At 53.1% G+C, this 24700-nt stretch overlaps 6 protein-coding genes across 6 annotated transcripts; 3 read left to right on the forward strand and 3 right to left on the reverse strand.

The window, feature by feature from the left end:
• Positions 1-146: 146 nt before the first annotated feature.
• Positions 147-1957, reverse strand: CTAM01_11144 (uncharacterized protein; the record flags this gene model as incomplete). The annotated part of the gene is made up of 4 exons (XM_060527156.1): positions 147-417; positions 474-1294; positions 1378-1490; positions 1552-1957. The coding sequence occupies 4 exons, from the start codon at positions 1955-1957 to the stop codon at positions 147-149; spliced, it is 1611 nt and encodes a 536-aa protein (XP_060378167.1).
• A 4412-nt stretch (positions 1958-6369) lies between these two features.
• Positions 6370-9342, reverse strand: CTAM01_11145 (dynamin family protein; the record flags this gene model as incomplete). Its single annotated transcript, XM_060527157.1, has 3 exons — positions 6370-7789; positions 7850-9092; positions 9156-9342. 3 exons carry the CDS (start codon positions 9340-9342, stop codon positions 6370-6372), a joined length of 2850 nt encoding a protein of 949 aa, XP_060378168.1.
• Positions 9343-11091: 1749 nt separating this feature from the next.
• Positions 11092-12645, forward strand: CTAM01_11146 (nucleotidyl transferase; the record flags this gene model as incomplete). Its single annotated transcript, XM_060527158.1, has 3 exons — positions 11092-11157; positions 11327-12565; positions 12619-12645. 3 exons carry the CDS (start codon positions 11092-11094, stop codon positions 12643-12645), a joined length of 1332 nt encoding a protein of 443 aa, XP_060378169.1.
• Positions 12646-15078: 2433 nt separating this feature from the next.
• Positions 15079-16455, reverse strand: CTAM01_11147 (uncharacterized protein; the record flags this gene model as incomplete). Its single annotated transcript, XM_060527159.1, has 2 exons — positions 15079-15417; positions 15496-16455. The coding sequence occupies 2 exons, from the start codon at positions 16453-16455 to the stop codon at positions 15079-15081; spliced, it is 1299 nt and encodes a 432-aa protein (XP_060378170.1).
• A 4575-nt stretch (positions 16456-21030) lies between these two features.
• Positions 21031-21474, forward strand: CTAM01_11148 (uncharacterized protein; the record flags this gene model as incomplete). Its single annotated transcript, XM_060527160.1, has 1 exon — positions 21031-21474. The coding sequence occupies one exon, from the start codon at positions 21031-21033 to the stop codon at positions 21472-21474; it is 444 nt and encodes a 147-aa protein (XP_060378171.1).
• A 1964-nt stretch (positions 21475-23438) lies between these two features.
• Positions 23439-24444, forward strand: CTAM01_11149 (covalently-linked cell wall protein; the record flags this gene model as incomplete). The annotated part of the gene is made up of 2 exons (XM_060527161.1): positions 23439-23600; positions 23656-24444. The coding sequence occupies 2 exons, from the start codon at positions 23439-23441 to the stop codon at positions 24442-24444; spliced, it is 951 nt and encodes a 316-aa protein (XP_060378172.1).
• Between the last annotated feature and the right edge of the window lie 256 nt (positions 24445-24700).

Below are 24700 nucleotides of genomic sequence, written 5' to 3' on the forward strand. Positions count from 1 at the left end.
TTCCTGAGCCCAGCCGATGCTGAACCCGTATTATGTCCACCACCTAGCCCGGCTAGAACTATCCGAACTGCAATACAAAAGGATGCATGTTTTTTCTTCGATTTTCTTCCGTTTCTTGTCGGTCGCTGCGTGAGAGATCGAACATTTCAGGCAGCCGTCTTCTCGCTGTGCGCGGCGCGGGTATTGATATCCTCCTCGTGGATGTTGGCATCAATCTCCTTCTCGACCTGGGTGAGGTCGACGTGCGCGACAGCGTCGTCACCGTCAAAGATCTTGGAAATCTCCTCCAAGGTGGGGCCCTTGGTCTCGACGTAGAAGAAGTAGACAAAGACGAGCTCGCAGAAGTCCCAGAGGGTGTAGAACAACATAAAGTTCCAGTGGTTGGGGAGCTTGTCCCATGCGACCTTGTTGGTTTGGCTGATGATGTGGTTAGCTGGGTCATTCAATACACATGGGGGATGGAAGCAACGTACTTTCCAATGGCGAGGATGGCCTGGACGGTGATGTTCATGATCATCATGCCCTTGGCACGGAGGTGGAAAGGCAAGACCTCAAGGCCGTAGGCAATGAGCAGTCCGGAGAAACCAATGTCGTAGAAGATACCAAAGATCCAGATGAAGACGAGCTGGGCGTAACCAGAGCCCTGGTTCGTGTTGCCGGAGTTCTCAAAAACGGCACCGGTGATGGTCCAGCACACGAATGATGCGACCATACCGCTGATGGCAGTCAGGAACAGTGGGCGACGTCCAAAATAGTCGACGGTCAAGGCGGCACCGATGGAGCATGAAAGATCGAGAATGGACTTTCCGGTCGAGATGGCGAGCTTCTGGTTCTGCTCGGTGATGCCGGCACCCTCGTAGATGGCGTCCATGTAGTTGGAGAAGAGGGCGTTTCCAGAGTACTGGGAGATGATACCGAGGGAAATGATAATTGCCAGACGCCAGCGGTTTCCCTTGGTCTTGAGGAAGTCGACGTAACTGGTCGTCTTGTCGGCGTTTCTCTCCATCAGAATGGTTTCCTTCATCTCGCGGAATTCGAATTGAACGGTGGCATTGTTCAAGTCGCCGCCAGCATGGTGCTTGGCCAAGACGGCGAGAGCTTCCTCGGAGCGGTCCTTGTTGATGAGGTAACGCGGCGACTCAGGAACCCACCAGATGCCGATGAGCTGGATGACGGAGGGGACAATCTGAATGAAGGTGATGGATCGCCAGCACCAGTCGTTGTTCACATATGAGGTTCCCCAGCCGATGGAAGCGACGATCAGGGCACCCAGGTTCCAAAGACAGTTGTAAATCTGTTACCTCAAGTCAGATCTTGCTCCAACTTTGCAAAAGGCTCATGTATGGTGTTTGGGGTTGGGTCGCAGAGAAAACCTACAGCAGTGACGGGACCACGGTGTTGAGGGTGGCAGATCTCGGTCAGCAGCAAGGGGGACGCCATCTGAGCAAGTGAGTTGCCGAAACCCAGAATGAACCGACCGCCGATGTACACTAGAATGACAGTTAGTCTCATACTTCAACCACTCAGGAAGAGCAAGAGCGTTTGACTTACTTCCCCAGCCGTTGCAGAACGCCGTGACGGCACCGCCGACGATCATGAAGCAACAACCGCTGACAATGGCAATCTTACGTCCAAAGTTGTCTGCCACGTATGGTGTGATGAAGTACGAAACAATGGAACCAATATTGAACATGTTGATGAGGATACCAAGCTTGTTGTTGTCGGAGACACCGTCGCCAAAGTAGTCCTTCCATCGTGACATCTGCTGAGAAGTGTTGACGAGCATGCCATCGTAGCCGGTGGTGGCTGAAGCGACCATGAGGAAGATGGTCGAGAAGTATAGCTTGCGAAGATGGGGCTCTCTCAGCCAGTACACCTTCTCGAATCGCGGGGCCTCGGCCTGCGCGATGCCAACGTTGTCGGCCACTTGCCGGGACATGACGGCCTTCTTCACCATCGTGTCGGTGTTTTATGGATTCTTCCTTGAATACTGATGAAGGTTTCCCAAAGAGAGTGATAAGAGAGGGTATGGAAGTTGACTGGCCGACTCGCGGGTGAAGAGGGAAACGGTCTGTGAACGAGGAGATCAGGGTCGAGGACTTATATGTGTTTCCTCACTTCCTGACCCCGGGTTTTCCTCAAATAGGGTGGAAACATTGCAATTCTCCCGATCTGCACGGCTGCTGACCCCGGAGCTAGTCTGTTCACCCCCATTCGGACGTGCTCACCCCCGTGAAGGAAGCGTCTGGGGGAGGCGGGGATGCATCAGGAGCAGGGATGTGCGGCGGCGACGGCACGAATTGGCGGCACGCGGGTAAAGATGGGCTGGATGATTGGAGTGGGCGGCCCCTCTCCAAAAGTCATAAACAGTTTGACCGAATCTAGGTCTCGAGTCTTGACTATGGGAACGGGCGCGGTCGCGCGTCTCTGCCTGGCCTCTCGGGAGAGCTCAAACAAATCTCAGGTAGCTCGACATAGACCCAGACAGGCCTCAATGGGATGGTTTTGTGCGGCACAGAAACACTCCACCTGGTGCCGGTGCAAGCATCGACTTGGATTCCAGGGTCTGCTGTCTTGTGATTCGTGGCCCGGGCCTGGTTGCATTGGGGATTAGATATTCGACACGCCATTCATGTGCCACGCGAGCTAGCCAACTGTTTCTTGCGTACAACATGGCCTTTCAAAAGACTCATCTCCGTGCCGTTTACGTGACAACCCAACTGAACGAACAGGGGTACCGGGAGGCTTCCCCATGGGCTGCTTGGAAAAAGAAAGGAACCAGAGCCATTTTGATGCTTTACCGTACGTTGCCAAAAACGTTCTGGAGTTGCATTCCGTGTTCTGTTAGTATTGGGACCCGTAGATCGTACATTCACGAGTGCAGCTTGGCTGCGTACCAGGCATCTCCGGTCCGCCGGTTCATCCCTCGAACCTGAATTCTATAGCCCATCATTGAGACTGCACCTTGTCTGCAGTTCGAATTGGTTCCAAAACCCCAGCTAAGTGACATCTACTAGTTGGATCCCAACAGACTGGTAATGCCACCGCAGCAGCGAAGCACGCCAGCTGGCTAGCCAGGGCTTCCATCAATCACTTAGTAGTCCTTTGGGCCCTTACTTTCATGCCCCGTGGGAGCCTCTTCCGTATGCAGGTTTCGTAGTCTATGATGCTTCGAACTTCGTAGTCCTGCGCTCGAGATATTATGTGTCCAAGTGTATCACTTGACGCTGGTTTGGTGGCAAATTCGACCTCGTAGCTCCACGTCCCTCAGTTTGGTTTATGCCTGGCGTGAGTAAGCTTCTGCCGTCACAAGAAAGAATAAACCACTCAGACCAAAGATAACAACACTTCAGGTGCAAGGAACTAGCGTACCATAATTCGATTGAAAAGCCCTGTCCGGCCCGGGCGAGATGCGGTTCAGGTGTCAAGCTGGACTGGGGTACAGCACATGTGGCTTGATGAGAAGGGCCGTCTGGATGAATGTCCGGCAAAAGACAGATGATATTAACCATGTAACTATCATTGGTCAACAACGTCAAGAGACTCTTAAAGGCAAAGACCGATCGCAGGGCGAGATGGGTCTAGGTGCTGAGGGTGTGTTGGTGTAGGGGAAGTGCGGAGACTGGGGAAAGCTCTACCTACTTCAGTCCACTGCTTGAATTAAGCCGTGAGTAATAGACAAGCTACCAGCAGTTGCAACTGATGGTGGTGGGCGAAGAGTGTCAATTGGACTCGTTTAAGACTGATCATGCGGGTGTGAGGCACAGGATGCCTTTAGCGAAGCGAATAAGGTGACGGCCCTCGTTCGATGAAGGCTTTCAGTCGGCGAATGTCAATGTTGAACAGCTGTAACTCAATAGTGACCGCTAGTTCTCCAGGAAACTGCTTTTGGATGAGATACTTCGTCTGTTTGGACGCGTGTGCTGGCATTCCAACCATCGACTGTTGCGCTTATAAGGCCATTTCGCGGCTTAGATGACGAATATGTATGCTCAACACCTAGAGGGCTTCGGATTGACCATTCTGCATTGTGTGTTATGGTTCTACGGTAGTGTGCACAAGGGGACCCGACAAATTTCCTTTCCCTGATCTTGATACCTCGGAGGAGCAGGGAGGTTTCGGGTTCATGATTCTCTCTTCAGATCCCAGCGACACTCCAAGAAGTAGAGGCCAGCTCCTTTGCGTGAAAGTCAGCCAAACCTCTCATAAGAGCGGTTGAAGTATCAACACATATGATTTTTGGAGCTTAGAGTAGGACGGTATGCCGGCGCCGTTTGTCCTCGCGTGATCATGCAGCCTACGTTTCTATGGAGAAAAGCGGGAGCGCCATCAGTAGCGTAGGGGGTTGAAAGAAGCGCCTCTTCGGAAGTCAGGGCCGGTATCTGACAAGTACTTTGATATCCATCGGGACTAGTCTGCCCAGGTTTCTGATGCTCTTGAGACGACTGTAAGCCGTTCTGTTACAGACTGTATTACCTTGATTTAGTTTCAAGCCGAATTTGGATCCAAGAAACGAGAGCTGCGCTACCAAATGGAATCTAAATTGATCCGAGCAAGAAGGCGGAACTCAGCAGACCACTTAATCCTGACGTCTTGGACTTTCTCCTCCGGACCTTGTTCATCAGCACAACTTGATTCTCGTGCGCCGATTGGACAGACGATGAATATAGAGGAGGATCTATGGTCTGTTTGCCTGATTTGATAGGATGTACATTGAGTCGGCTTCCCATGATCGCGGTTGGAAACTGCTCAGGGCGTACCGAATGCTTGTTACGGTCAAGTTAACGACAATCTGCAGTTGATCACCAGGAGTTCGTGATCTGCGCGGCTCGCTTGTTTGGCTTCGCAAGCTTCCCAAGGCGCGTATCAATCCCAAACTCGCGTCCCAATTATTCGACAGATACACAAGCGTTGGCGCGAGCCCTCGTCGGCCAATCCTGTGGAGTCTTGCAGATCCGTATCGAGGGTCGTCCTGTTATCGAACAGATGTTAGTACCAGCACGTCGTGTCCAAGCTTGAAAGTGTCTCATGACCCACCGACAATGGCAGTCGGAAGCATGGCACGATGCTTCCAAATCTGGGGAAGCCCACTGCGACTGACACTCTCCCCGGACTCCAAGCTCAGGCCCACAGCACTAGGCTGAACGGCTGCTGGGACCATGCTGCCGGGCTGAGATGGCCTAGCGCGAGTCTGTGACTGTCATGCGCGGTTGTTTTTGGCGTAGGCATTCCGGTTCCCGGTGACTTCGATGGCGACACCATCAAAATGGAATTCTGCTGCCTTGTCTTGTCTCGCCACACCCTCTCTCTGGAGAGGAGTGGATGAGAAAAGGAGTTGTATGTTGGAGGACGCCAAGTCTGTACATTCCGGTTAGATCCTGGCCGATTTAGCCGACAGCGAGGGTCATGAAGCAGTGGCCGACATGCTAGGCTAAGCGACAGACCACCACCTCTTAGGCGGTTCCAGGTCCACGGGAGGGCAACGAGGCCGGATAAAGTCGATGCGTGTAGTTTACCCCAGAAACTGTCAGCACGTAGAAAGGGGAAATGCGATGTTTGAGGGTGTGGACGGAGCCAACGCAGCGGAAGGATTATCGTGGTCGTAGGCGTGTAGGGATGTAGACGGCAAGCTGAGGTTGGCTCGAGGAGGACGACAAGATTTAGATTTGGCAACACTTTCGATAACCACAGTCCAGTCTGCTGAATTCCGGGCCTTCTGGCTGTGGCCAAGATAAGGGAGGGACTTCTCGCTTTCCCATCCGCTGGTAGCATGCCTTGGTCTCTACTTCCATGGGCGACTTTTCCCTCTTACCTGCGCTTCGTTACCGCGCGCTTCTTTCTATCTCGGCTTGGCTCTTCTTTTTCTAGATTTTTCTAGGCCGTGATTCCGATGGTTCAACCTAGCCTTGCCAGCACACATGTGAGAAGTCGTTCATGCGAAACGGGCCATCCATTGGCAAGCTGTTGTCTCGACTCTTTGCCTATTATATCCGGCCCAAGGTAGTTGACACATCTTGGTGTCTATTCTCTGAGCTAGCTAACTACGTGCAATAATGGTATCTTCTGCGAATATGCCTTCCGGCTGGCAAAAAACAAACAATCCTATGGCCTTCCTTAGGTATCCGAAACTCCATCACCTCACTCCAAATGGCCTCTCCCAATTGTGCCAATCAGCCACATAGTCTCTCTCTGTCCACAAGATCGGACCCAACTACGATAGTTGAACATTTATCAAACGGGCTTCGCCCCTTTGCCAAACACGACCATCGACTGACTCCCTTGACATATAGTCGACTTGCGGCTCAGACTTCCAAGAACTTTGCGAGCTAGCAATCATAAGGATCACCCAAGCAAGACATGTTTGACGGCTCAACATCCTCCGTCCACATCCATGGTCTCGGCAAAAGACTCGCCGTACGCCTCGAATGCATCTCTTCCCCGCGAAGACGACCCAAAAGCGCCCTCCAACTCGTTGGTCGTGATCGAGTCGAGAGCCTTCTTAAACTTCTCCAGCTCGTTCTTCAGTCGCTCCCTCTTGCGTGCGGTCGCTTCATCCTCTTCCATCAGGCGGGCAAATACGGTCTCGTCATGACGACCGATGAGACCGAGGTTATTCTCGAGGAAGAAGTCGAGATCCTGGACAATCTTCGGCATCATGCGGGACGTGACCGACAGACAGACCGTGTCGGCGAAGCGGAGAGCGGACAACATGTAGTAACCTCGGACGTAGGCAGCCACCCTTAGCTCCTTATCAAAGGTGTCTGGGCCCATCTTTCCAAGTTCGACGTTATGCTTCCGCTCTTCATTCATGCGCTGCTCTGGCGTCATGTGGTCCCAATCATGGAACTCGTAGGAATCTCCCGAGAATGCCTGCCAGCGCATAACGTGGCGGTAACGCGTGAGCACCCGACTCTCAGAGCGTTCATAATCTTGAAACGCCTTTTGGTTAACCGTGAAGAGCTGGAATGTCTCCATGTCGTAAATATCCTTGAGAAAAGACATGGCCTCGCTACGGCGCTCTCTCAGAAATTCGTTCATGAGGTTGGTAGACTTCTTGAAGATCAATCGCTTCATCAGGGAACCAAAAGCCTGGCTAAGGGCGTAGTCGACGATTCGTTGAAGAACATTCATAGTCTCTTGCAAGAAGGTCTCCATGGGCTGGTTCCAGGCCTTTACGGCTTGCTTGCATAGATCTTCATAGACCTCGTCAGGCACAATACTAGGCATGCCTGCCTTGGTCTTGGCCTTGATGTCTTCGCGAATCTGCGCCAGTGTCCGAAATCCAGCGCCATGGTTAGCATACCGTTGGAACGGCGGGGCCAGAGGCATCGGCTGGGGTGGTCCTCGGCGAGAGGGTGTTGATGGCGCCGGAGCGCTGTCTTCTGTCTTGATGGCAGCCGAGAAGGAGTTACCACCATTGACGGGTGTTGGGCGGGCTCGTTTGGCAGCTGAATGATGTTGACCATAGCCGCCACGCTTCCTGTTTGAAGGGGTGACAGATGAGCTGTCGTCATCGTCATCAGAGATCTCGAGAACGGGAATGTCGGACTTGTCCTTGAGTATGAACTTGGGCTTCATCTGAAGTATACAGTCGCGGAAGCTGTCCGAAAGAGATCCATAGTTAGAGGAAAACTTTCTGCCACGAAGAGTTTCCTTGACAGTGGAAGAGAACGCCATCAAGCTCTTTCGAACCTCCAGTTCGACATTGTTAGGCAGCTCAGGGAGCGTGCTGAGCTCAGCTTCGATCTCACTCAATCTCGTCTGGACCTTATTCTTGATTGAAGGCAAGCTGGAAACGTCAGTATCTCTTCGAAATATCAGGAATAAACAATTGGAGTAGAAAACCTACTTCTTGGCGAATTCCTTGCCCAACTTCTCGGAGAGAGCGATCTTGAGCTTCTCCACGCCACATCGCTCGCGGAACGGATGGAACTCCTCTGGCCAGCGTTCACTAGCATCTTGGTGAAAGAATCCCTCCTCCCATCTCTGTTGCTCGTCGAGCTTCTGATTCGACGGCCTAGATGTAATGAAGAATTCGTGGCCGATCTTGTGCGCCTCTCCGCGCAACATCGAAAGCCATTGAGTATTATTACCTTCAGGAAGAAGATCGGCCTTTGTCATGACTCCGATTGTCCGTTGCTGGGCTTGGAGAACACGAATGATTGACAAAGTCGAGGAGGTCTCAGGATCGACATTCATTGGCACGGCCCAGATAATGAGGGCTTCAGAATGCGAAATATACTCGCGTGCCAGGTTCTCCACCACCGACACGAGGTACTCATCTTCCTCGCGAGCCGCGTTGCGGAAAATGCCAGGCATGTCGTAGAAAGATAGATCAGGCAGGTCCGGGCCCTTGATCTCCAAGGCGACCGTGTTGGGGCTGAACTTGGCGAGAGTTCTCTCTGCCTCGTCGTCCAACAAGGACTGCTTAGTAATGGCGCCTGATCCGGGAACGTACAGCTCGTGGTTCTGATCATGGTTGAGAATGGCGATTTGAGCCCATTTCAGAACAGTGTCAATGTCAGACTGATCGTAGATGGTCATGAACTCCTTAACCACTCGCGCCTGCTTCACCCACGGCGGAAATGGGTTCTCCGGAGTGACATCGGCCTTTGTGAGGAAGTGGTTAGGAGGCCGGAAGGCGTAGTCCTGCTGAAGAGAGACGCGGCAGGACCACTGCGGACCGCCACGGTCGCGAGGGCCACTCCGGGAAACGCGAATGTGGACGGGGCATCGAGTACAGACGCCCTCGCTGCGAGGGAGGTTGAGACCGGCAAGACCAGACATCAAGCTCGATTTTCCGGCAGACTGATCGCCGACTAGGACGAGCTGAGGAAGTGCGACATCGTGGGAGACGCCAAGCTGCTGTAGTTCACCGAGAGTATCGTTGAAAATCTTCACCTTGGCGCCAATGTCCCGGAAGGAACCATCAAGAAATGAATCGTTCTGCATGGGAATCACGGGCGGATCCATATCTCTGTTTCTAACTTGAAGCAGAACAGGTTCACTTTCGTCGAAAGTTGGGTTCGTAAGTGCACTTCGGACAGTTTGGGGGCCAGTATAAGCGCCGTGAGGGGCGATAGAAGGCGTGGCTGTACGAGGATTAGATGACGAATTTGAGAGGCTTGGTAAGTAGAAAAGAAGAAGTTACTTACGGGCGTCTGATCTCAAGAATGATTGATTGACATCCGCAGGCCCAGCATGGTGAGAGCGGGATTGATTTCTGTTAGCCTCTGGGGAGCCGTTGAAGGTGTTGGTGAGGGAAGGTGTGGGAGAAGTATTCTGATGATTGCCAGGCTCGGGCTTGACGGTATGACCTCTCGACGCTCTTGCCTTTGTCATCTTGATTGAGGTAAGAGGAAAGAGGATGAGAGGAAAGAGAATGAGAGGAAGAGGATGAGAGGATTTTGAAGAGGAAAGTGTTTGAGAGCAAAGTAGAGGGTCGATGAGGAATATACCCGCAGGTGGAGGCACCTCAAAGAACGGCGGAGGGTCAATTGACGACCCAACCCAGCTCTAGGCAGCACAGAAAATGAGTGAGAGTGAAAGAAGTGAGTGAGAAGCAAGAGAAAGAGGTGAGAGTGAAAAAAATAGAATAAAATCGTAAGGTAAGGTAAGGTGAGGTGCTGAAGCTGAAGCTGGATATCAGGCAGGTGAAGGGAAGGAGCTCTGGGGAGCTTCAAAGCTTTAAGAGCTCTTTCCTCGTTTGGGTGACCTGAGCAACCACAAGTCCCGCTCTCCTGGAGCTCTCATTAAAGTGGTTGTTAGTGTTAGGAGGGACATGGGAAGGTGCAGCGGCGTGTCGGATTTTCGCGCTATAAAAGACGATTTAATCGATTTCAAGTCTCCTCAAGTTTTCTATAAAATCTAGAAATATATATCCCATATGTTTTCGTATTTCTATCGATGTGATGTTGGTGGTATCTCACAATGTTGCTCGTGAGGCGAGGTAGCCACTATCATGGAATATTGGGAACTGGAGCGAACGAGGTGCATCGTCGGTCTCTCAGCTGGCACGGATGTCAGGGACCTCAGGGGCGCAAGATTCGAAGAGAATGGCTGGCAGTGGAGCTTGGCCTCGACGATCCCCTGCGAAGGTAGAGAGACGCGACTTGGTACTTTCTCGAGCTGTCCCAGGTGCACAGCTGCCTGCCGAATTTGGCCCAAGATGAGTGCATCTTCACCTGGTCAACCAAGTCACTGCTCACCATTCAGGCACCACATTGTCGCGTGTGCTGCCTGCTTTACACGTCCTCGACACGCTCAGGTACCGACGTGTAAATTGATTTCATGAATGTCAATTGGAGAGGCTTCCTGCAAGGTACCTGCGACCTCTTACATGATTCTAGATTCCACCCCAATCGGTCGACAACACTGTCTTACCATACTTGCCGTGTCATGCCATGGCATCTGAGAGTTGCAGGTGAATCATCTACGACAGCCTTTCAGCTCCTGGTCTGTTCTTGCAGATGCTGCCTGCCTAATCTTCTGGAGTCGTCCATTGGAAGCACTTTTATATATCTGGCTTGAATGGTAGGTAAACGACAAAAAGAAATGTTTGGCTTCACAAAGGGACACGAATGAGACGTCGAGCTTGTCGCATGTGTTCCTGGGCCACAGTGAAGGATTGCTTATCGATAGCCTGGAGACCACCTGAGGGGAGGCTCCTTCCTGCCACGCAAGGGAATCCAGTCCACCCCGGAAAGGGTCCTCAGCAGTAAACAGGTACACCTCTACCAGGGTAAAATCGGTGCCTCGCAAAGTCTCTCAGTAACACCAAGAAGCCCCCCGCAGCCACATCTAGAAACGACACGAGCCACCTGGTGACCCTCCTCCTATCGTTAGACCCCTGCCAACACATGCATTGCCTGCTCTGAATTTATTCTTGGGACCTCACAAGGTTGGGTGAACACTTTCTAAGGGGTACCCCCTTCTAAAACTCACGAAGCGGTGACGTTGCAAATAGCGTCTTCAATTCCGCACCTCAGCTACCCGACCTGACTTTGTACCGGGTATCTCGACCACTATCTAAGCCTTCTTTCCCTTCCCTTTCCCACCACCACAACCTGAGATACCCTTCCCACTCGAACCATGTCGCTGCAAGTCCCCTACCGTGGAAAGGCACCCAGAGAGGGTGCCACCAAGGCTGTCATTCTGGTAAGACCATCTGCTTTATGGTGTTTTGCGCGTTGCTTTATTGTGCGGCGCGTGCATCCCCAAAATCTCAAAACCCCGCCTCGCTACTCCCCCCTCCCTCACAAAGCTCGTCAAAGCTCATTGTCCTCTGCAAACGGTCGCAAGCTAACCAGAACCTTCAAATCTTCAGGTCGGAGGCCCCTCCAGAGGAACTCGATTCCGTCCTCTTTCCCTCGACGTTCCCAAGCCCCTCTTCGAAGTCGCTGGTCACCCCATCATCTGGCACAACTTGGCTGCCATTGAGCGAGTCCCCGGCAAGGAGATCACCGAGGTCCTCATCATCGGCTACTACGACGAGTCCGTCTTCCGCGACTTCATCAAGGACGCCTCCCACGAGTTCCCCAACCTCTCCATCAAGTACCTCCGCGAGTATGAGGCTCTCGGCACTGCAGGCGGTCTCTACCACTTCCGCGATGCAATCCTCAAGGGTCACCCCGAGCGCCTCTTCGTCCTGAACGCCGACGTCTGCTGCTCCTTCCCTCTCCCCGAGATGCTCCAGCTCTTCCACGACAAGAACGCCGAGGCCGTCATTCTGGGTACGCGCGTCTCTAACGAAGCCGCCACCAACTTCGGTTGCATCGTCAGCGATGCCCACACCCGCCGTGTGCTCCACTACGTCGAGAAGCCCGAGTCGCAAATCAGCAACCTGATCAACTGTGGTGTCTACCTCTTCTCTACCGACGCCATCTTCCCCTCCATCAAGACCGCCATCAAGCGCCGTACCGATCGTCCCTCGCGCCTCGTCTCCTACCCGAGCTCCGAGAACCTCGAGAACAGCTTCATTATCACCGACGATGACGAGGAGCGCAAGAACGAGGTCATCCGCCTCGAGCAGGATATCCTCGGTGACCTCGCCGACACCAAGCACTTCTTCGTGTATGAGACCAAGGACTTCTGGCGCCAGATCAAGACGGCTGGCTCAGCCGTCCCTGCCAACGCCCTCTACCTGCAGAAGGCCTGGCAGAACGGCTCCAAGGAGCTCGCCCAGCCCAGCGCTAACATCATCCCTCCCGTCTTCATCCACCCGACTGCCACCGTCGACCCCACCGCCAAGCTGGGCCCCAACGTCTCCATTGGACCCCGCGTCCACGTCGGCCCTGGTGCCCGCATCAAGGAGTCCGTCGTCCTCGAGGACTCTGAGATCAAGCACGACTCGTGCGTCCTGTACTCTATCATCGGCTGGGGCAGCCGTGTCGGTGCCTGGGCCCGTGTCGAGGGTACCCCCACCCCTGTCGGCAGCCACACGACGAGCATCATCAAGAACGGCGTCAAGGTCCAGAGCATTACCATTCTCGGCAAGGACTGCGGTGTCGGTGATGAGGTCCGGGTTCAGAACTGCGTGTGCCTGCCCTTCAAGGAGTTGAAGAGAGTGAGTCTACCCCAACTACCATCAGTGTTTTCATATTGCTCACAATCTTATAGGATGTTTCAAACGAGGTCATTATGTAAATCGACAGGTTTGGGATAACGTTGGATGTGGTGGGGGATAACGGACGACGTAATGAAGAAAGGATTTGCATTGGGGTCAGATAGAGCTCCATCACTCTTCATAGATGCATGCGTCTTTGGTCACAAAAAGCACAAGTCGAATTCAGCAATTCAGAGCATTTCAATCTGCCATTTCATCTACTTTACATGTGTGATAAGTCCGGAGGACGTGGGTAGCCACACACTATTGAGTAAGGTAACCCTGCCAGACCCAGTGGTTTGACCAGTGAATGAGTGATTCACTCACCCGGGTTCCTACGATGCCTCAAGACAGTGTCACCCGGGATGCCTCAGGTAGAGCTTCCACAATCACCGCCCACGACCCTTATGAGGAGTGAATCGTGCTCAGCTCTCAACAAATACCGGACCACTTGGTCGAGGGGTAGGGCTGTAGAGGCCCCGGTTACATGGTGAAGACTCCCATCTATTTCGGGGTCCAAGTTCGAGCCTCGATCGGTCCATTCTTTTTCTCTTTTTCTTGATTTTTCCATCCGAAGTCCCGCCCCGTGGCCCTGATATTCACAGTCACGCCCTAGTTTATCAACAACAAGCACCGGGCCACTTGGTCGAGGGGTTGGGCTGTAGAGGCCCCGGTTACATGGTGAAGACTCCCATCTATTTCGGGGTCCAAGTTCGATTCCTTGATCGGTCCATTCTTTTTCTCTTTTTTCTTAATTTTTTTATCCGATATCCCGCCCCCGTGGCCCTGATATTCACGGTCACGCCCTAGTTTATCAACAACAAGCACCGGGCCACTTGGTCGAGGGGTTGGGCTGTAGAGGCCCCGGTTTCATGGTGAAGACTCCCATCTATTTCGGGGTCCAAGTTCGATCCCTTGATCGGTCCATTCTTTTTTCGCCATTTCTCTGATTCTTTTTGAGGGAGTAGCTACATGTGGTCTGCCCGTGGCAACCATCTCTGCCTCACTAGCGATATGAACCAGCGGTATCTGTGAGGGGACATCGCTATTGACCTATGGCTGCCCCATTCAAAACTGCCAGGATATGGATCTTATGTAGCAATCCCGAGCATGCTGTCAAGCTTCATTCTCAGACTCGACTCCATGTCGAATGGGCCCAAGCCTGTTTCACCGTCACTGTGCCGTGAAACGTTCAACCACAGCTTTCTGGACAAAACCTTCTGGGATTTTGGCTGATTCTTTCGAAGATTGGACGTCTTTTTCGACAAGGGTTCCGCCCCTCTCTGCCCTGGTTCCAAGATCCGATTTCATCCATCACCAGACCTTCCCAAATCTCGCTTCTACCGCCTTCATACATGTGCTGTGTTCTTTGTCTGAGAAACAGCAGGTCAGACAATCATTGCTACCAAACGCCAGATACTCCGACAGACTTACAATCCAAGGTACCGGTAGACCTCACTTCAGCTCCCTTTACTTGGCTTACACATGACTGGAATCATTTCCTGATTCGAGCCCCCACCCCCCCCCCCCCCCCCTTTCTTCAGAATCTTTTGGCGGAAGGGGCGTGTTATCATGACAAGCTCATTCTGCCAGATGACGATGATTCAATCATATCTAACCATGCGGCGGCTAATGAAAACTTGTCACTCGGAAGATGCCACATTGACTAAGACAATGTTCTCCGCGTGACTTCCCCAGATCAGCGGGGTGCCGATTATAGAGACCCCGCGTTTACGTAGGCGTACAGCTTCCGCATGCCCGACAGGGTCTAACCTTTCGACGATGAGATAGATTCCTCCGGCCACAAAGATGTTACTGCTTTGGTCGGCGGATATTTCCATCTCTTGGGTGACGATGGAGGCTCTGCATCTGGGAAGACCCCAACTTGCTGTCTACCTGAGCGAAGAACGCCACTAGCCAAGCAACTACCTTAGTGACGACACTGGCACTGAGCATGGGCGTATCGATCACGATCCCCCGCTGGAGTACGTATGTATTATTCTCAGTAGTGTTACCACGTGCGGGCACTTGAGAGAGTGCAGATAACCTGAGCAGTGGAAATAAGGACAAACACATTTCGAGGGCTTTTCTTGTGGTATCTAGAATGACTAATAGGATGACGTTTCACAACCCATTATTCGTCCCCAATCATCTGTTGTCCGTTGTCCACTGTCCATTCTCATTATTCGTTCTCCGCTATCATCTGGAAGGCGCTCCTATCCCATCGTGCATTACCCTGCTGTGCTCGTCCCACTTTGGCGATAGGAGTGATCAGTCGCAGCCAACTCCCCTGGCCTAGAATGGGCCTAGAATGTTGAGCCAGCGGGAGACACACTTGTCAATGGTCCTCATGGCCACGAGGCCGAGGAGGTCGAATTTGAGCCGAAAGACTGTCAGATAACACAAGTGTCAGGGTCAAGATGTCGAATGAAAGGGGTGAATGATGAATCAAGGGATCGAATCGACTTCGTACCTCACATCTGCACCTCCTCAAAGCCCCACTGAGCCCACTGCTCATCGTCAACGGTCAACGGGTCTGGACCCTGACCGACATCGGCAAGAACGAGCAGACGAATCCACTCACTCGCCAACTGAACACTGTCAGCTCCGTTGGCAGGCGCTTCCAACTTGCCGCCATACCATCCACGGATCAGGCGTCCTCCGGCTCTCTGGATGGCCGCCTCTGTATTGTCACGAATAGACTGACGGAAGCTAAAGAGGCTGGAGAGGCTCGCCTTGGTCTGAGGGTTGTTCATGATATGGGGGTAGCGGACGATAGGGTCGAAAATGATGAGTTCGATTCCGTCGCCATACTGACGAAGCACAATGGCGAAGCCGAGGCGAGGGCAGAGTGCCGACTAGACACTCTGCTGGCTCTGGGCGCCAGGTACATCGTCGACGGAAGGGACGGCACCCCAGGTACGACCAAACCAGGGAGTCGCAAGAGCGATGTAGGTGGTCTTTCCAGCCCGGAAAGCATTGATGGCTTGGATCATAGAGTTCTCGACCGTGAAACAGTTGCTAGACTGGCCCCCAGAGGGATTGTACCATTGACGGCGCTCCATATTGTCCTTGAAGTGTCCGATGGGGACAAGAGCGAGAGTCCACTTGCTGTTGGGCTCGTTCTTCGCAAGAGCAAGCGAGCAGAGGAAGGCGCGGGTCTCAAGGGGCATGGTGGTCTTGTCGGGAAGCGGGGGAGATGCGCCGGGATTCTGAGGGGTCTTGCCGAAGAGGACAGCTCGAAGGTCTGGCTTGGCGAGGAGCGCGATCTCGTGAGGGCTGAAGTGCGAGGGAGGCCAAGCGGGCATGTTTTGTCCCGGTTCGACGATGTCGGTGCCCTGGAGCTGGGCGGTCAGAGCACTCATATCGTTGGGACGGGCTGTAAGAGAGAGTGTCTGCAGGGGCGGAAGAGCCGCGAAGGCGTCCTTGATCGCAATCCAGGCATCGACTGCGGCGGCGAGATCAGTGGCATTGTTCTCGGTGTTGGTCTGGGCCTGTCGATTGCGACGGGCGCGAACGTAGACTTCGTCGAGGGCTTTGAGAGCGTCGCCGGTAAGCTCGCCTCTGGTGTTGAGTTCAGTGGCCACGGTTGCGTAGAACGCGGGATGGCCGCGAAGGGTACCGAAGAGGTCCGCGCGATCGACAAGAGTATTAAACACGCGAACGAGACAGGCTCCAGCCTCTCTGTTCAGGGTGGCCATATCGTTCTCGTCCCAAGGCAGCTCGGTTCCGAAAATTGCTGTCAACACGAGGTGGGCGGTCGAATCATGAGAGAGGATCGGTCCGCGAGGGAATTTGAAGCCCCATTGCATGAGGATCTTCTTCGGACCGCTTTTGCCGCTTTTTACCATGGTTGCGCGTGCGTATGATTGGTGCTTGGCTTTTGGTGAATTGATGCTATCGTGAAGTTCTTGGGTCAACGAGGGCAAAGGGATGGTGTAATAGGAAAGAAGCCGAAAGGATGGTGGAGCAAAAAAAGTATTCAAAGCTTGGGCGGAGGATATTTTATGCAAAAGTGAAGTGTACCTGCCGTACTTATTTATGGAAGGAAGGAAAGAGGAGGCTAGAGGGGCAACCATGCGTGCCTTCCACCCGAGCAGATTTGAGACGTTCACGTCTATATTGGCCCAACCGATATCTTTTCTCAGGTGTCATTCTATTTGGTATGGGGAAAGAAGCTTGTAATGGGAGTTACATCGTCTTATTCAAAATAATATGACAAGATGATATTATCAAAAACTACGTTTTATCAATTCACTAGCCCACTTACTTCCATTGCTCTTCATGATCTGTTCATCAGTACGGGTGGGCGACCCGAATAACAACCAGATTGAAAAAAGAGAAAAAGAATGGACCGATCGAGGGTTGAACTTGGACCCCGAAATAGATGGGAGTCTTCACCATGTAACCGGGGCCTCTACAGCCCAAGAACCCCTCGACCATACGGCCCGGTGCTTGTTGTTGAAGAACAAGCAGATGAAGGCGAATATAAGGGCCACCGAGGGGAGGGGGGGAGGATGGGATGAATTCTGCATATCCGAATGGTCAAGACAACTCAGCGAAAAAAAAGCAAAAAGAATGGACCGATCGAGGCTCGAACTTGGACCCCGAAATAGATGGGAGTCTTCACCATGTAACCGGGGTCTCTACAGCCCTACCCCTCGACCAAGTGGCCCGGTGTTTGTTGTTGAAGAACAGGCAGATGAAGGCGAATATAAGGGCCACTGAGGGGAGGGGGGGAGGATGGGATGAATTCTGCATATTCTAATGGTCAAGACAACTGAGCAAGAAAAAGCAAAAAGGAATAAACCGACTAAGTGGAGGATCGAACATGGACCCCGAAATAAATGGGAGTCTTCACCATCTAACCGGGGCCTCTACAGCCCTACCCCTCGACCAAGTGGTCCGGTGTTTGTTGTTGGAGGGACATCAAAAATCATCACATATAGACCTCGCTACCTGTCACTTCGTCGCTTCAAGCATCCTGTACTGACTGGCCGCCTTCAATCCCATCCAACCAGCTTTCCTGGCATACTATCGTCATTAAGCGTACTATGTTGCCAAATCACGATTACCAGGAGCTTATAGCAATGATGCCTTCATTTAATTATCCATCCATTCATCGCAAAACATTCCAAAAGCCCATCGAGCTGATTCTCGAGTCCTATGTATGCTAATTGTTCTTTAACACACTTGTTGGTTGCTGCTGCGCGCACCAGTGATCAAATTTAGCACCTAGGGGAACGACATGTGTCCCATTGCGTTTAGAACAGCATAAGTCATTTATGGCATTCAGAAGTTGCCATGAACTCGAAGCAGGACATTCCATGAAACCAGCAAGGTGGCTGTCATGAGCATGTCACCCACTCTGATCCGCCTGCCTTTATAGCAACACCTCTCATGAACTTACAACCTTAGCAGAACAATACATCAATCCTGGAAGCTTTTGATGATATAACGATATTTTCATTTATACGTGACATGTGGTGTCTTTGTCTGCGAGTCCTTAACCATCGTCGCACTGATGTTGATTGTAAGGAATTTAAGCCAGCCAATGCTAGTTGTTTACTCGTACCTTGATCTGTTTACTAGGCAACGAGTCCAACATCATATTTCACTGTATACCTGCACTTCTTACTGTACGCCTGCGAACCAACATATAAATCTTGAATGATTTCCCCGTAGATCGTCCGAGTATGCCAGCAGGGAAACAACCAGTCGAGGACTGAGGTTGACAAAGTTGAAGTGAAGTCGGAGGTTGCCAAGCCAAGCCATCCACTCTGGTGGGCCAAGGCCGCCGATTGGGAGCCGCAGTGCCGCAGTGGGCCTCTCAGCTAGGTATCCGCCCCCGGCATTTCACCGGGGAATTCTTTTCCTCCACAGAGGAGAGGGGGAAGGTGCATTGCTGGACGCTCCCGTCATGCCTTTCCTCCCAACCCTCGAGGCGGGACCTTTCAAGGAAAGAGCAATCGGACTGAGAAGTCAAATTCAGCCGCGTGCATGCACAGATTCGTCCCAATTCACTCGCGACTACAGACAAACTTGATTCTTCCAACAATCCGATGTCCATCAGCTCAGCAAACGTCAGTCAGCTCAACAGTTTACACTAGGGATCCTGGCAACGGAGTCGATGGCGGTAGAAAAAACCGCATCATCTGCTATGCGAACGAGGGGCAGCCCAGCAACACCTAGCAGTGGCACTCACCAACCCGGTCGAGAGACGGCTCTCGACGTCTGTCGCTGTCCGTCGACTTGCTAAGGCAGGCTTGAAGCCACCCGACAGCACAAAGAAACTCAAAGTCCGGATCGGACGCCGACATCAATGTTCGCAGCCAAGCCAGTCCTACACGCGGAGACGCACATCTAGCCTGGCGCGGCTAGTAGCAAGCAAGCGAAACCACGACGGTCGTCGCACGTAACTTACTCAGTTCATCCCTGCACTCCGGCATCAAGTGATGCTATCATCTCCCCGGCACAATCTACCTGGTGCTTCTGCGATACACAAGGTGGCCAGCCAAGGCAACGCAAGCCACGATTCGGTACCGTGAGCCACCGACGGACGGCGGCAACAGCTGCCATGCTGCTGCCAGATTTGAAATATTGCCGTACCAATATCGACGGGCGAGGGATACGGGTGCCAGCATGCTTCAGCTGAGTCGGCATCCCTCTTAACATTGTGTTCATAGAAAAGGACATTGACCTGAATCATTGCAATCGAACAGTGGCAATGGTTTTGTACATCCTCATTCTATCGTCAAATCTCTTCACAGTCCCAGCACTCTCCCTTGCTTCAGAGTTTTCCGTTTCGATGTCTCTCGGGCCAGGGCAAACAACAATCGCGCCCACAGCACGATTCCGAGTAGGCCCAGAGGCTTCGCAAGCTTTTCCCCTGTCCCCTGCATACCCAACCCTAAGACTGTGTGGCCTTGCCTCTAGCGGGCAGCTCCCGCCCGTCGCCCCAACCGCGAGCTCCGACAGCTACCGAAAACTTTGAGGCTAGAGCACATGCTACCTAGACCCAAACCGAGTAGCGCTGAAGTCCGTCATTCCGGAGACGGTTTCCGGCCTTGGAGCGTCGAAGGGCACCGTTGGAGGGAGGGGTAAGGAGGAATGTTGCTGGCCTGAGAATCCCGGACCGAACAAAGAACTCGCGCCGGCTTCGAGTCGGTATCTCTCAGGCTCTCCTCTCTCCTCCACTCACCAGAACACACCACCACCAACTGAATGGCCTCTGGTGCTATTCTCACCCACTTGTTGGCCTGGATTCGGCCGCACGGCCTAAAGCCAGACCAGTCAACAGGTGTCACTGACTTCGGGGTGGGCGGATCGACGCAGGCTCTGACACTGGCGAGCGGTGCTAATGCAGGGCGCCTAGCCTTGGCGTGCGTAGCGAGCTGCTTGACGGGTACAGCGCATGCGACAGGGCCCGTCGTCCCCTGTAGAGCGGCGCTTGGCTGCGGGTGCCGTGGGTCTTCAAGACGCCACAAGGGAAAAGATGGGTGGGATAGTCGCTGGGGGGCTTCCTTTTTCGGTCGTTTTCAACCATCGGAGGATGGACGGAAAGGCCAGGTGCTAGGAAAAACCTCAAACCCCCTCGAGCCGACATCCAAGGTCTCCGGTCCACCCACTCCGACCCGGTGACGACGCGGTGATAGGACGGCTGCAGGGCTTAACAGATGATGATATTCGCCGATGTTTGTGCCATGATATCATGGCGACCGGGTTGGCTGAAACGCAACAACGGGGGATTGACCAAATGACATTGGATTCCCCAGAGTCGAACTCAGGATTCCTGTTTTCGGCAAATTTATGCCGCCGGAGAAGAAGGTCGGATGAGGTCGCACGCTGTCGAGATGAAGGGATCTGGATCAGGGCTGTGGCTGGTATGGATGAGAGACAGAGTACTACGGCGCACCAATCTCAACTTGGAGTCATGGAGATGGATGACCACGGCCACTTGGTCTCCTTCATCCGTCCGAAGTACGCAGAACACATGCACACATGTACGGAGAGGATTCGCATATCCGTACACAGCTCAAAGATACGCTCTGGCAGGTTGGGATTGGGCTGGCAGCACCACATGTTTACCCAGACAACGAACATCCTGGGAGATCCTTCCCCCTCTTGACGACACCAACTTCTTTCTTGGTGTTCTGCACCAGACAAGCGCCAAAAAGAAACGGAGAAAAAGTGTACCAGGATGACACTGTTCTGGACTCTTGTCCGTCGACTAACAACGAGGAGGCTCCAGTCCAAGGCAAGGGATCAAGACATCTTTGCATCTGTCGAACTGTTCGCAGCCAATCCGTGCCTGAGGAACTCAAGGCCCCCTTTTCTTCTCCCAGGCCAGGGACGCATTCCCATCCCCGAAGTCACCAATCATGTCTGATTCTCCATGCTCAAGTTCTCAACGGGGAGAAATCACCATGTCTCGCGAGCTCACTGGATCTTTGGATGCCGCACCACATATCCACGTCTTCCACCAATCCCGACTTCCACGTCAACATGACCTCCGCCTCACCAACCCACTCTCGGTAATCGATCGGGGCACACCCCGGCTCACCCCCTCTTCCGACGACCCCTCACCGCAGGTCAAGGTCCACATCCAGCACCACGGCACGGCAAGTCAAGACAGCCTAAAGAACAGGCCAAGGCCAGGAACACAGTGCAGTGCCGACCTCCCCGTCCCCGCTGCCGTGTGCCCAGCACCGCTGAAAATCGACCGATGCCATTCTCATATCCACAACCACGCAGAATCGCTGTCTGCTTCTGGAGCCCAAACATCTCACCAAACAAGCCCGACAAGTCCAACATTCCACGCATTTCGCTCCTCACCAGCACTCATTGGTCATTTCGGCCGTGGTACCTGATCAGCAGAAGCCACACCGCATTCGAGACAGGCCCTCCAGCTTCTGGGAAATTTCCCCCAAGCGGTCGGCTGCGCAAGCCTTCTGTCTCAGCACAAGACAGGCCGGTGGTCGCAGTCAATCCAGCAGTCTATCTTCGGTTTCTCAATCATCAATTCTTCTGCTGTTTACGACGTCTTACAGGCCAGGCCCCTTGTTGTTGCCTCGTCGAATCACATATTTGGTTGCTCCGAGTACAGGATAAAGTAGTTGCAAAAATAGCAAAACAAGCAGCCCCCTCTGTTTTGCGTGCCCGGTTCGTCCGAATCGCTCTGCTTGGGGGAAACTACTGTACAGCACTCTCACCATGACTCGACGGAGGGAAAGCTGTGTTCTATCTCTGACATCACCAGGCCCAGCAAAATCATCCACGGGCTTTGCATCGGGACAGTGCAATTGAGCTTGTGGCACTGACCCTGGTCCTGGTTGAGGTGTGCCTCCAGCCCAGCCCTGCTACCAGAGGCGACCTCCCCAACCACCCCTGGGCCACTATGTTCACATCAACAACCATCAGTCATCCACCCACCCATCCACACTCGCAAATCAATATTCAACCGCTGCTATGTAGTGAAAGTGTGGATGAGGTGGCTGTGATGTTGTTGTTGTTGGTCTGATGTACAGAGTAATAAGCCTGGAATGTACATGCAGATTTGCTTTGTTCCAAGTGCTGTTTGCAAGTAGCCGCATGCCTCTCTGCATATCAGATCACAACTAATACCAACCTTCACAAACACACATGGCTACTTACACCACGTATACACACGCTACTGCAAGTTCCTTAGCTCAAGGTATTTGCTCCATCAAATCCACATTCTGGATGTCAAAGACGCGCAATACCCACGGCTGAAGCTTATCTTCCTCCCCTACCAGCCTACCCACCAGGCCTTACTCACAAGTCTACCCTCCCTTTCTTTGTATATGAACCACCGGACCCCAACCCTCCCTCCTCCTCGGTCTCCCTCTCTTCAGCTCAACTTCGCCATCCCTGCCCATACTCTCGCTCATAGGGTTGCCCTCCACCAAGGAAGCCTGCCACGTTTATTTCACTGAACCTATTCCAACACCTTATTTCTTTCCACCGACCCTTCGACACTCACTCATACGCATCGCGCGTGGCAACGGCAAAGGAACAACAGACGACCATCACCTCACACAGCATTGTGCCAGAGGTTCCATTCGAAAACAAAGCTCTCTTCCTTCCTCGGTTCTCTTCCGATCTCACGCTTCCCGTGCTTCCACGAGGCACCAACACAGGCAGTACCCGCCTTTTTTGTGTGATTCTTGAACGAGGGCATTGTTGGACAAAGCGGGTCAGGAGCTTTTGCTGGACTACCCTTCACCACTTCACCTTTGGGCAAAAATAAATCAACTTGGTTGTTGGAAATTCTCCTCACCACCACATCAACATCTCACCTGAGCTACATTGCTTTGCCAACAAACTACCTGCCACAACAACCTTCACCGCCTCCTTAGGAACCACAAGAACTTCGATTCAGGTAAGCTGATCTCTATTGCGACTCCTCTGCTGTCAGCGAGATGGGACTCCGATTCCTCTCATGGAGCGCGTCTCGCGGTTTCGTTGGCTCTATTTTGGCGATCTATGAGCTTGCTACATCGCTCATCCTCTTTCTTCCATCACGGCGGGCGACGTCATGGGCTTGTGGCATCAAACCATGAATGTGCCCGCGTTGTTGGCTCGGGTATTTTCATTGTTTGATTTCTGGGTTCAGTCAGAGCTCCCGTCGACTTTTCTGTCCCTCCTGAGCTGTCTGGTGACTCGTGAAGTGGTTTGTACTTCATGATCTCGCTGGTCCTGCGCGATCTTGCCTACATTTCCGGAGGATCGGCACACTATATGAAAACTCAGAATCCTCAACTTGAGCGAAAATGAATCAGTCATGCTAATACATACATCTCTAGCCAACAAGATGCGCTCCTTCGCGATCATCCCCGCCGCTTTGGCTACCTTGGCCGTGGCCATGCCGCAGGCTGCTCTCAAGCCATCAGCGAGCCCCCCGGCCGGTTGCTCCACAAGCTACACTGGCAACTTCGGTCTGACCGTTGTCGAGCTCGGAAAGCGAAGCCTCGATGTAAGCCTACCAGCCTCCGAAAAAAAATGAGATTTTATACTGACAAATGCAACAGAAGCGTGGCTCCTGCACTGGAACTGGTTCTTTGGACCTCACCCTCAAGGACGGTGTCCTGACCGATTCCCAGGGCCGCACTGGCTCCATCGTCGCCAACTACCAATTCCAGTTTGACGGTCCCGCTCAAGCTGGCGCCATCTACACCTCTGGCTTCTCCGTCTGCTCCAACGGCTCCCTTGCCCTCGGAGGCTCCACCACCTTCTACAGATGCCTCTCTGGTGACTTCTACAACTTGTACGACCGTCACTGGGCTGAGCAGTGTTCTCCCATTCACCTCTCGGCTCTCCCTTGCGGCTCCGATGCTCCCGTTCCCTCTGGACAGGTTGTCGGTACCACCATGGTTGTGACCACTCTCGTCACGGTTATCGGCGACGGTCAGCCTCAGGTTGTCCCGACCACGATCCCCGTCCCTCTCTGCCAAATCGGCGATGGCCAGGTTCAGGGCCACACCACCCCCTGCGGCGAGCTGCCTCCTGTCACTGTGACGCCTTCTGCTCCCGCCAGCCAGCCTCCCTACACTCCCCCGGGAACCCCCGTTGCCCCACCTGCAACTACCGCGCCGGTCGTCCCGCCGGTCCCCACCACGAAGGTGCCCGTTCCGGTTCCCTCGGTCCCGTCGACCCCCGTCAACAGCACGGCGGTCGTGACCACCCCTGGCACCACGGCTACCACGCCTGCGACCACGACCACACCGGCGGCTCCCCCCGTTGCTGCTGGCCAGAACCTGGCTCCGGCTTCGTTTGTCGCTCTCGTTGCCACTCTGATGGCAGTCGTCTGCCTTATCTAAGTCGCTTGACTCGGAATGTGTGGGTGGACTTGAATTGGTTCACAAAGGCTTAATTGGCATTTTTGCTTCTCAATACCCTGCCAAGAAATCGGCATTTTAATTCCATGATGATGACCAGGAAACGGACTTTGTACAAGAGCAGAGGATGGATGGGTTTGCAGGTTTGCAAATAGGTAGCTAGATAGTTGGAAGGGGCTGTGACAAGTTCCTAACTCCGCCACTAGAGCAATACCAGCACATCTTCAGCTGTAACAGT

The sequence above is a fragment of the Colletotrichum tamarilloi genome (assembly GCF_030869305.1).
Source record: "Colletotrichum tamarilloi strain Tom-12 chromosome Unknown Scaffold_58.1, whole genome shotgun sequence".
NCBI classification, from domain to species: domain Eukaryota; kingdom Fungi; phylum Ascomycota; class Sordariomycetes; order Glomerellales; family Glomerellaceae; genus Colletotrichum; species Colletotrichum tamarilloi.